General features: G+C 38.5%; 1 protein-coding gene across 1 annotated transcript; it reads left to right on the forward strand.

Annotated features, from left to right (window-relative positions):
• The first annotated feature begins 121 nt into the window (after positions 1–121).
• On the forward strand, positions 122–5,539 carry arl6ip5a (ADP-ribosylation factor-like 6 interacting protein 5a). Its single transcript, XM_058404074.1, has 3 exons — positions 122–530; positions 3,327–3,544; positions 4,651–5,539. Exons 1-3 carry the CDS (start codon positions 352–354, stop codon positions 4,824–4,826), a joined length of 573 nt encoding a protein of 190 aa, XP_058260057.1. The 5' UTR covers positions 122–351; the 3' UTR covers positions 4,827–5,539.
• The last annotated feature ends 7,196 nt before the right edge of the window (positions 5,540–12,735 follow it).

Here is a 12,735-nt window from a genome sequence, read left to right on the forward strand (position 1 = left end):
ATCCCATACCCTATATAGTGCACTTTATAAAAACAATGGGGTAATTGAAATTGAACCTTTTTAAAGGCGTATACTTGAAGCGCTTGCTCACTGATTTCAAATTACCTTCAGAATCAGCGCAAAAGTGAGCTCTCGTTTACGTTTTCGTATCAAATATTAATAATCAGTAAGCACATTTGCGGATCATTAATACTTTAAGAGAAAAATGTTAACCTTATATACGTTAACATTCACAGTAAATAACGAAGCGTGTGTAAGCTTCTGCTGAGATCTCGCGAGATTTCCCGAGACTCTTAGTTCTATCAGATCCGCCGCGCTTAACAGCGGTCAAGAAGTTTACAAGCAGGCGGAATGGCTAAAGTAGAGTTAACGCCGCTTAGACCTTGGGATGATTTCTTCCCTGGATCTGAACGATTTGCCAAACCAGACATCCGCGATTTATCGAAATGGAACAACAGAGTTGTCAGCAACCTTCTTTATTACCAGACTAATTACATGGCGATGGCAGTGATCGTGTTTCTGATAGTTGGGTGAGTGCCGGATGCACAAGTCTCTCTTTTTACTCTCCTTCACCTCTGTTAAGAGATTTAACACGGAACTGTGATCAATTTCTTATTATCTCATTAACTTATTATTTGTTTAGCAATTTATCTTAAAGATAAATGATGTTGCTATTTAATCTGTGTATCTAATAAACTAGCTCCACTCTGCATAAAACTTAGTAGGTAAATGGCGTCGTGATCCTCAGCTTTCGAGTATACTTAGAGACTCTTTATTTAATCATGCTTTTCTCTTTAACCTAATATAAACTTTGACTCATCAATATCCGACATTTTAAACCTGAGACGACTAAAAAAGTGCTGAGTAAAAGAGGCCATATTGCCACATGCACATCAGCTCCAGCTCGCTGGCTCCTGAGTAATGAGCTGCAGTGTTTCAACATTTAGGCCAATATGGAAACATGAGATAATTGCTGGATGTAAATATAGCCGCCCACAGTGATGGCTAACCCTGATGACACGATATCTATAAACTGCTGAACTGTCTTTTAATGCCAGATCCACAGGGATCAGCTCCACAGTTTGTGAATGAAGTCCAGCTCCAGCCACAAGAAGGAGCAGTTTTCATGTGACGCTCTCACAACTTTTTGTTTTCAGAGTATACTCATGTCATCACTCCACAAACCCTCGAAAGTGTGCTGTGATATCTGACACTAAGACAATAAGTCATGTAAGCTGTGATGTGGAGCCTCTATGGATCTTGAACTGAGATCAGATTGAGATCTGGAAAATTTGGAGGCCAAGTTAACACCTTGAACTGTTTGCCATGTTCCTCAGACCATTCCTGAACAAAACAGCGCACATGATTCTGTTGAAAGAAGCCTGGCATTAGGGAATACTGTCGCCATGAAGGGGTGTACTTGTTCTGCAACAATGTTTAAGTAGGTGGTTCGTCTCAAAGCAACATCCACACGCACAGCAAAACATTTCCCAGAGCTGCCTTCACTGGCTTGCGTTTTTTCCCATAGTGCATGGGCACTCTGACCAGTCTGTAGCTACTCAACCCCATTCACAAAGCTGTTTGTTCATTGCTACTTTTTTCTGTCAAATCACACACAACTGCTGAATTATTTGAGTTTGTAATGACCTGATTATCCTGTAATCCTTTAATTTAAAGTTCACTTATACTGTTAAACTGTAATATACACTATACTGCCGAAAGTTTTGGGACATCTACCTTTACATGCACATGAATGTAATATGGAGTTGGCCCGCCCTTTGCAGCTATAACAGCTTCAATTCTTCTGGGCTTTCCACAAGGATTAGGAGTGTGTTTATGGGAATTTTTGACCATTCCTCTAGAAGCGCATTTGTGAGGTCAGGCACTGATGGTGGACGAGAAGGGGTGGCTCGCAGTCTCCACTCTAATTCATCCCAAAGGTGTTCTATCAGGTTGAGGTCAGGACTCTGTGCAGGCCAGTCAAGTTCCTCCACACCAAACTCACTCATCCATGTCTTTATGGACCTTGCTTTGTGCACTGGTGTGGTGTCATGTTGGAACAGGAAGGGGTCATCTCCAAACTGTTCCCACAATGTTGAAAGCAGGAAATTGTCCAAAATGTCTTGGTATATTGAAGCATTAAGAGTTCCTTTCACTCGAACTAAGGGGCCGAGCCCAACCCCTTAAAAACAACACCTGAATTCAATGATTTGGAGGGGTGTCCCAAACCTTTTGGCAATATAGTGTAGCTAATGATCAAGTTAGAAAAAAGAAAAGAAATGCTGACCAGTCACAGGATGAAAAGGGACAGCACACGGATCTTTACTTCAGGAAGCTGTATGATGAAAATCAGTCAAATATTGAACTGATTTGAATGAGTGTTTGCTTTACTTACTGAAAACATTCTGATCATGTTTGCTTTACATTTCTGCTGAACCTCACCCAGTGTTTGTCTCCTGCACTTTTATCACTCCCTCCAGGATTCTGTGGCAGATTTTTATTATTGTTTTGGCCAAAAACGCTTGATTTTGCTGCCGCTTTTTTAAAAAAAAAGTGCTTTCTTTCCATTATTTCTTTGTTTCTTTCATTTTTGCTGGGTAAATTACTTGAATTGGCAAATCTGCAAGCACAGGATAGCTGAAGGTTTACGTTAGTGAGTTCTTTATATTCCCTGATTTACACACACTCTGTTTTTCCAAACTAGCTGAGTTTTCAGTGATAGATTTCACATGTAAATGTGAGAAAGTTATGAAAGTTACACATAAATTTTTCATATCCAGCTTGATAAATGAGGTAATTGTATTGTGTATAGTTTCTACTTTTGGCTTGCTTTAGGTTTTGTGGATGAAACTGTCCCTTTAGGATATTCAGGAAAATTCCTAGGTAAAAAGTTTTTTTGTGGCTTTATTTAAAATTTTATGATTCAGAGCTTTGTGTAAATTGATGAAATTCTAAGCACAGGATACTTTTTTAAACTACTAGCAGTGAAGCCACCTGTAATTACTGATAGCTGTACTTATGAATTAGAGAGGGAAAATCTAGAGAGGGAGTTGGCTTGATTTTGCATTAATTTCTGCAAAGAAATGAAACCCTGAAATGACTCTCTTGTACTTCTTAGTATATTTGAGATATGGTACAATGCTATGTCTCATATATATGCTGAAATAGAGTTATGTTCTAAGTAATTGTTGAAAAAGTGGATCTAGTTTAGGTGTTTGTCTAGATCAAACTAGGATTACCTGCTTGTATTCTCAGTCCATCACTAGATGTCACCATTCTCAAATACTGTGTGTTTTCTGCCTTTGTCCATTCTTCTCTGTCCTCAGGTTCATGAACCCCATTGGCATGTTGACCGGAGCTTCAGTAGTGGTAGCAGTGTTCCTTGGCGCTGTGTGGGCTGGAGAAAACAAAGCTGTGATCAAGAACTTTAAGAAAGACAACCCTACTCTATTTGTCTTTTTAGTGATGATTGCCAGCTACCTCCTTATGTCTCTCTTTGGCGGAGTCATGGTTCTACTTTTGGGGATTAAACTCCCGCTGATGTGTGAGTCAAAATTTGTTCAGGTCTTGTGATCGATGATTCAGCGATGAATTAAGGAAGAGAATCATGCTCAGTGTTTCAAATTAAGATGCAACAATATGGGAAAACTTAATCATCCAAACAACATACTGATTTAGTTAACATTAAAGTATCTCAGTCCAAGTTTTTTTTTTCTTCAAAGATGAGCATAGAAATTAAAATCAAATCAAAATTATTTGATAAAATGAAAGTTCTTGTGAATTGTTAAGATCATAAACTATAGTGGCTACCACGTTTGCCACACAGCTCTGGGTTTGCGGTTTGATTCTCTGACGTGTGTGTGTGTGTGTGTGTGTGTGTGGATTTCTCTGAAGTGTGAAGTGTCTGCCTAGTGAACAGGAGACCAAATGTCTGACACAAGACACTTCTGCATGACTAAGGGGTTTCCTCCCCTAATACAAAGACATTGTAGGCTGATTGGCATCTCTAACTTGTGTGTAGTGTATGAATGGGTATGTGTGTTTGATGTGTTGGAACTCTATGGTGTCCCCTCTCCTGGTACTCCAGAGACTCCAGGTTCCCCCTGTGTAGGATAAGAATGACCAGTCAGGTTCAAGAATTCAACAGCACATGATATAATGTAGTATAATGATAATAATATACATGAAACCACTTACAATACAAGACAGAGTTTTCAGGCAGAATATACATTTCAGAAAGTAATATATCAATTTGGCACCCTGTGTAAGATAAGCAGTAAAGAAGATGGATGGATGGGTGTTCGGGTGGATGGAAGGAAGGATCGATGTTTAGATGGGTGTTCGGATGGATGAATGAATGTTGGGATGGATGGATGGATAGATGGATAGATATATGGATGTTCAAATGTATTAATGGATGAATGTTTGGATGGATGTTCGTATGGATAGATGTTCAGATGGATGGATGAATGTTGGGATGGATGTTCAGATGAATTGATGTTCGGATAGATAGATGGATGGATGGATAGATATTTGGATGTTTGTTCTAATCCCAGAATCACCACCTTATTGGTATTGGGGGGAAAAAATGAAACTCTATGACCCAAAGCATTCTCAGTTTCATTTGAATCTTGTCCTTTTGCATTCCAGTGATCTTCGCTCACGCATCTCTGCGTCTGCGCAACATGAAGAACAAACTGGAGAATAAGATGGAGAGCGCAGGGCTGAAAAAGTCACCCATGGGCATTCTACTGGAAGCACTCGGCCAACAGGAAGAGAATTTAAACAAGATTCAAGACTTCCTGGAAAGCAAGCTCAAGGAATGATGGCGACGTTGGCGACTTTTCCATGTTTTCATTCTGCATGATCAGGATCCGGGTGTACGGATGATTGCATCTGCAAAAGATGTGAGAGTGCGCTTAACTGCTTGCAGTGAGATGTTTATCAAGTGACATGATATCATATGTTACAAAGCACAATTTTTTCTGTTAATTGATATGTTCTTGTTTTTCTTTGAAGGTTTTTTTTTTTTTTTTAAATAAAGAAATAACCAAAGATTATGAGAACTGAAAAGAAAGGAACATTGCAGGATGTGAAGCTAATGTGATGAGTGTGGCTTCTAGGTTCAAGTACCATTAGCATGATTTAAAGGTCCACTTTTCGTCCCGGGTGGATTTCTGGGATTTATTTAATCAATGAGAAACCAAAATTTGTTGACAATATTTTGCTCATTTTCAGTAACTTCTCTGTATTTGAATGCGTCTCATTTATCTTGAACAGTCATGAACAGCAGCATGTCTTGCTTCAAGAGGAAATAATGCAATGAATCATTTATACTGTGAAAGTCTGAACCGTTTGTCTTCTGTTTGCCTGTTAGCTACCACCTTAAAAATATCAAGATGTTTAGTATTAATAAATAATGAAGTTATTATTATACAGTTAACCTGAAGATCAAGTGTTAAAATTCATCATTCAGATGAATACAGCAAAAACACTCCATGATGTTACTGAATTACAAAAATAAAGTGTTTGAATTTTTTTTTCTTTCTACGGCGTGCTCTTTCATAGCACATCAGTAGAATGGCTAATAGAGTGTTCTCTCTCTCTCTCTCTCTCTCTCTCTCTCACACCTTACCCTCCTCAATAGGTGCAGTAGATTGCAGGAACAGCTCCCTAGGTCATGACTCAGTATATTGTACATGTATTGGTGTACTGCTCACTGGAACACTGAAGAATCAATTTCCGGCAACATAACTACACTTTACTGCTTGTGTAAAAACTTAAAACTTCACCAGTAGCATTCATCAACAACAGGAAGAACCGATATCATTATTTTTTAATGTTTCATTGTACTTCAAACAGGATGGTAGTCTATCTAGTGGATTTCTTTAACTGTTAAAGTTGTTAGATGCAAAATGTATATAGAAAATTAAATAAAATTTAAAAATAAATATGGAAATGCAAGTAATCATTTGAGAGCTGCTTATGTTTGTAAAGTTGGCAGAGAGTTCTTCTACCATTTTGTCTTACCCGAGACACTTCAGAAAATATGACATACTTTCCAGAAATGGAACATAGTAAGCAACAATGCTCCTGGTTTTTGTGTTGCATCATGGGAGCAAACGTTCCAGCGCACTAATTTTGCGATTGAGAGACAGAGCCTTTAAAATGGCGACTGAATTATTGAGCTATGGGGGCTTATGGAGTTTGAGGGTTCTGCAGTTACTCATATGGCTGCTGAATTAGCAACAGTGCAACATAATGTGCTTCTTTTTCCAAGCTGCACCCCATGTGAGCTAATGAATCCTGCTCTGTTTGTTATGAGCCCAGTTTTTTGGGATGTATATAAGAAGTAGGCGCATGTTAAATAAGAAATAAAACACTATGGGATGTGCTGTTGTAGGAAATTGTTCAATGGTGGCATGGTGTGATGCCGCCTGGAAGTCCAACAACAGCGTTCCTCATACCACAGCAGTTCGCCTACAATTACAATTCTTTATTTATTAATGAAAGCCATTCTCTCATGCTTTCAAACCTTTATAGTTAAATGTAACTATACATATACAATGGGAAATCTCTGCAAAACAAGTCAGTTCCTGTTATCAGGTTATAAAACCTATAGAATTTCATCCCTTCAGGAATTAAAGCTCTCTTAGGGTGAGTCTCAATCGGTTCAGTAGTCAGGGCACTTCGCAACATCCTTCCAGTGCACTAGAATGCTTGCAACCCGAAAAATCCCACAATGCACTGCAAAACCAGAAGCATCGATTTTCACTATGCTCCCTCATATTTTCTGAAGCCTCTCAGCTGGAAAAAAAATGGCAGATGAACTCTCGGTCATCTTCATGTACAAATGTACAAGTTGTTTGTTGTTGATACTGTATGTAACATCCTATATACAGTTTGCTTAAATCTAATGACTATGAAATGTTTCATTATTTAAAAATATCCAGTAGCTAGACTACAATCCTGCTTGATTAAGCCAACAAATGTATTTAATTTAAATAGTTTATATGTTTGCGTTTTATGGATAGTCATGTCAAGTGTGGAGTAAGCCAGGGTCTTTAGAAGTGTCCCAAATTGTGTACAAAGACATACTGATTCATAATCTAGCAAGCTAGGGAGCTTATTGAGACTACTTTTTTTCTTGAAGTTTATAAAACAATTAACTCATTCTCTTTTTACAGAGAATATGAAAATGTCCTGAATATTGACTGTTACAAACACTGACACTCCACTCCTACCATGTTACATACACAGCTCCTTACATTAACATTGGTTTACTTGTTAAATTTTTTACTTGTTATATTTTTATTTAGCCTTAGATTATGTAATACCTCCTAGTGAATGAGCTGCTGCTATTGAAACAATAGTGTATTGGAACAAGTGCATTAAATAATCATTTAAACGACAGCTGCTACATTTGTCAAAGCCGAGCTGTTGTAGAAAACGCCTTTTGACCAATCAGAAGCTAAAGAGGACTCTGAAGTGCCTTCCTAGTAAATAGAAGATCCAAGTTTCAAATACCAAATCTTCTGCTGGAAGCTTAGTGGTTAACACATTTTGCTCCTCTGTCCTGTGTATGTGGAGTTTGCATTGTTCTCCCCATGCTTCAGGGTTTTCCGGTTTCCCCCTCCACTCTCTAAGGACATGAGGCTGATTGGCATCACTTAACTGTCTATAGTATATGAATAGGTGTATGGGTGCATTTGATTTGTGTCCTGTTATAGCGCCAGGTTCCTGTTAGGATAACGATGGCCAGTCAGGTTCAAGAACTCAACAGCCCGTATTGTAGTACAATATACTGTATACAACTACTTACAATAAAAAGGCACTTTTAAGGCAGAATTTTGATGTCCTTCAATAATATACTATCAATTTATTTAATAGTTTATTAAATTCGATAAACAAAAAATACTTGCTTATGAGGTTGATGACTTTTATGCAACATGGGCCAATGCAACCAAATGAATGTAGCAATAGATCAGAGGGAGTGCAGATGCTATTATAGGAATCTCTCCAAAACAGACCGCAAACAGCTGTGTGTGTTTGCTGTAGTGTGTCCTGAAGTGACTGGAGTGCTGGTGCTGGACTTCAGTTCTTGATTATTGGCCTAGCAACACCAATAATAGCTAATTTGATTATGCGTTAAGTTTTAATCAGCTGGTTCTACTCTCATTCATCTTTCGTACCTGCTTCCTTATCCTGATCAGGGTCTGAGTCGATCCTTAGCCTAAGTTTACCGATCCATCTCAAGATCCATGCAGACATTATACATTTAGGTCTACATGCATAGATGAAACCTGAACCTGGAGAGGAAAAGAAATGCAGACAGACATGGGATGGAAATGCGGAACTCCACACAGACAGTAATCTGAGCCGAGTAGCGTGTAGAGGCACCAACACTACCTGCTGTGCCTCCCTGTTCAGTTGGATCATTTATGTAGAACAACCCCTTCTCTGCAACAGCTGTACAGAAGAGACAATATCTCCATGTGGTTTATCTTACGGTCAAATTAATATAAGCAAAACAATAAGTTGCAACATGAAAAGTAGAACTTTTATCTCACCACTTTGCAATAACACTAAAATCAATCATACTGTATTTGACAGGAGAAGTTTCACCATTGTAGAAGGTGTGCAGAACAGGAATAGTGTACACAGTAGCAGTATTACGTACTTCAACCGAAACTGTGAGACTGTAATTAGAGTTCCTCTGACAAGTTTTTACCTCTGTAGTGGGGATTAATGGCTCATATGAAAGTAGACACTCTATTCCTAGTATTTGTTTTTACTTAGTCTTCTACGAACAATAAATTCAAAGAAAGGTTACAAAAAAAAAAACCCATTTTCCACACGTTTGTATTTTCAAAGTAAATGTTGATATTAAACCCATTTCTGCTTTCTGAGACACCCCAAGTGCTTGTTTCATAAGCATCTAAAATTAAGTGTTATCTTCAACCACTAAAATTCTGTGTAAGGTTATCACAACTGAGGTAAAAACATCTCACACTAAAAGCTAACAATGTCCTGACTCATTGTAGCGATAGAATCATTCATTTGTTTATACTGATGGAAATGTATGATAAGTCGATTTTGGATTGCCAGGGTATTGGTAAAAAGGGTTAAGAGCTGTTTTACAATTGGTAATTTTTACAATTTTTCCTGTGGTATTAAACTCTTGCTACTCTGCTTTTCCCCTCAGTTATTAGATGAATATGATCTCTTCATAAATTATCCTGATGGGCAAGATGAGCTGTATGGTGTTACAACATGTTTCACAAATTTTCTTCCTCTGACGTACAGTTCAGAAGACTGATCATGTTTAGCAGCAAGAGCAAAATAATCTGCTTTTGAAATGGTTGGGCTTCTAATAATTCGATAATTAGAGGGCATTGTTTAGGACTCTTATGAACTTGCTGACCTGTGGTTTGCTGTATAATTAGAAGGTAGGTACAAGACTATTTTCTGCCCTCAAAGTTTAAACGGTCAAGCCATTTCCTTTCAAGGTAAAAATGTGCTTCAGAAATAGACAGGTTTGTAGAATAATCTACGACCAAGCCACTGATGTTGGCTACTAAAGAAAAACCCAGGTCATACACACGTGTTAAATGGCGCTTAGATGCAGGAAGAAGCGTCTGGTAAGGTAAGATACAGATAGAAGGCCATTGTTTGTTTTAAAGACCGGTGTCAGCTGCTGCTGCCCTCCCTGATATCTTTGTGCAGCTGTTGTGTCTTGAATAGAGAAGGAAGAGAGACAGCAGGGCACAGCTGTGACCTGGACATCCTGGTTTGTTTGGGGAGAGCGGTGAGCTGTGTGGACCTGAGTTTACTAGAGTACAGTAGCCAGTTGTTCCAGTTGAGTGAAACTGGGTGAAGTTTAAAACTTTGAAGTAAAAATTTAATTTACAGACATTGCCTAATGCATGATAAAAAAAAAAAAGACAGTCATTGTCATTTATTTAAAATGTCCTTAAGGTGTCCCAAGATCTGTTTTGGTGTCCATAAGCTGTCCTTAATATGTCCCCAGGTTTAATTTGATGTCCATAAGGTGTCTTTAAGGCATCCCCAGGTCTATTTTCATGTCCTTAAGGCATCCCCAGGTCTATTTCCGTGTCCATAAGGTGTCCCCAGGTTTAGTTTGATGTCCATAAGGTGTCCATAAAGTGTCCTTTAAGTGTCCTTAATATGTCCCCAGGTCTAGTTTGATGTCCATAAGGTGTCTTTAAGGCATCCCCAGGTCTATTTTCATGTCCTTAAGGTGTCCCCAGGTCTGTTTTGGTGTCCTTAATATGTCCCCAGGTCTAGTTTTATGTCCATACGTTGTCCTCAGGTCTATTTTCGTGTCCTTAAGGTGTCCCCAGGTCTAATTTGGTGTGTTTAAGATGTCCGGAAGTCTATTTTGGTGTACTTAAGGTGTGCTCGGGTCTATTATACATTAATTAGCCATAACATTAAAACCATTGACAGGTAAAAAAATAACATTGATTATCTTGTTGCAGAGGCATTCTTTCAAGGGGTGGGATATATTAGGCAGCAAGTGAACAGTCAGGTCTGAAAGATGTGTTGGATTCAGGAAAATTGGGCAACAGAAATGATTCGAGCAACTTTGACAAATTGTGATGGCTAGACTACTAGGTCAGAGCATCTCCTAAACAGCAGGACTTGGTGTTCCTGGTATGCAGTAGATCATACCTACCAAGAGTGATCCAAAAAAAAACCCCCCACAACTGGTGATCCAGTGACAGGGTCACTGATGCACATGGGTTATGCCAGTGGCCTCTTTCAGCAGGATAATTAACCATGCCAAACTGCAATAATTGTTTATGAATGGTTTGAGGAACATGACAGTTCAAGTTCCAGCCTTCCAAATCCCCCAAAACTCAACCTGATTAATCATCTGTAGGATGTCCGATCCATGGAGAGCCACCTCACAAGAAGACTTAAAGGATCTGCTGCTAACATCTTGGTGTCGGATACCACAGCACACCTTCAGAGGTCTTGTGGAGTCCATACTGACGGCTCAGGCTGGTTTTGTAGCACAAGAGGAACTACCCAATATTAGGAAGGTGGTTGTAATCTTATGGATTATCTATTTTCATGGCACGACAAACTATATATGAATTTACAAAAACAGAGTAAAGCCAAGTTTTAAGTACTGATAAAATGATCAATTTTAGCCAGCATGACCCCCTAAAGTGTCTTTACTAAAAATACACAAGTATAATTTCTCCCAGGAATGCAGCAGAAAAGAAGCAGTGATGGTGGAGTTGAAAAACAGACATGAAGAAAGATGTTACAGATTTACAAATTACATAAGATTGCTACCAATTGCCTGAATATAAACATATGCACAGCTGAGGAGCTTAAAATAAAAACAAAGAGGTACATGGGTGGGATGTTTAGTTTTTTTTTTTTTTTCCAAGCAATGCCAGTTCCAGCAAGGGCAAGTCAGGCTTTACACACTGGTGTGTAACCAGCAGCTGTGATGGTGAGCTGGAGGGAAGTATAGGGCACAGGGCATTGCTAAAGTCTGTTTAAACCGTCCCTAGAATTGTAGATTAGCTCTACTGAAATCAAGTTGTTGCGGGGGTCTAAAAAAAGACCAGGTTGGCATCAGTGGACTGAGATTATTATCACCAGCCAATCAGAAACATGATCTGACCTTAACAGGAAATACATACTACATACAGATCAAGTCACAGACGAGCACTTTCCCAGTAGAATATTTCCTGCAAGCAAAGTGTCTCAATTTTAGTAAAATACAAATAAAAAGTGGTGACTAAACTCTTGTATTTGTACTTTGCCTCTTGTTCTGCTTACTACAACAGCTTTTTTTTTTTATTAACAGACTGATGCGTTCACCATTTCTAACTTAGCGACTGTTTAGACCTCTCTATTCCAGAATAAGAGTGTAGTGATGAATTTACATACTGTGCTGATGATTGTGACCATTTACATTCAGGCTACAATACAACTACTGAACATAAAACTTTTTAAAGTGTAACCAGGTTTAAATCAGAGTTTGAGAAGAACAAGTTGCTGTTTTGCTTGTGTTGTGTTTTGCTGTAGTGTTTCCCAGAAAGTCAGGAAGGAGTTGACTATACTTCAAGTGTCTACATGGAGTACTTTCAGATGTTGCTTATTACAAGAACAACAACAATAAAAGCCAACAGAAAGAGTATGGTGAACTGCTTAAGCTCTGAAATGTTTCACCAGCATGACCTAGAAAGATTAATCTAGTGTACCGGTCAGAAGTAGCATAACAAAATGAACTTTAAATGGATCATATATTTTGTAAATAGTGTATTATACCTACACGGTGAATGAGAACTGCAGGTGTGATCTGCTGTTACTCAACTATGTAAACATGGCTGATCTGGTTTTGGTCCTCATGAGGAATGAGTGGGTGTGTCCACCCTCCTACAGGTTCTTCTGGTTTTCTATATATGCAGCACAACAGCACTGGTCTGTCTTCATACTCTGACACTAGAAAGAATGTAAGACATTAGATGTCTTCTTGCGGAGAAAATGTTCACAACCTAGTATGTCACGCTGTAGAAGAACAACAAGAAAAATGCACTGCTAGTTAAGTGACTGTGTGCTAAGTAATCATTCTATAGTTTATACGTTCCTGTATAGTTCAGATCCATGTTTCATTACATCATATTACAATCTAATTTAAAGATTATTACCGGGTTTAGAGCCTTAATTCTAAATCTTTTATAGAACTCA

Source organism: Hemibagrus wyckioides, linkage group LG11 (assembly GCF_019097595.1).
Source record: "Hemibagrus wyckioides isolate EC202008001 linkage group LG11, SWU_Hwy_1.0, whole genome shotgun sequence".
Classification (NCBI taxonomy): domain Eukaryota; kingdom Metazoa; phylum Chordata; class Actinopteri; order Siluriformes; family Bagridae; genus Hemibagrus; species Hemibagrus wyckioides.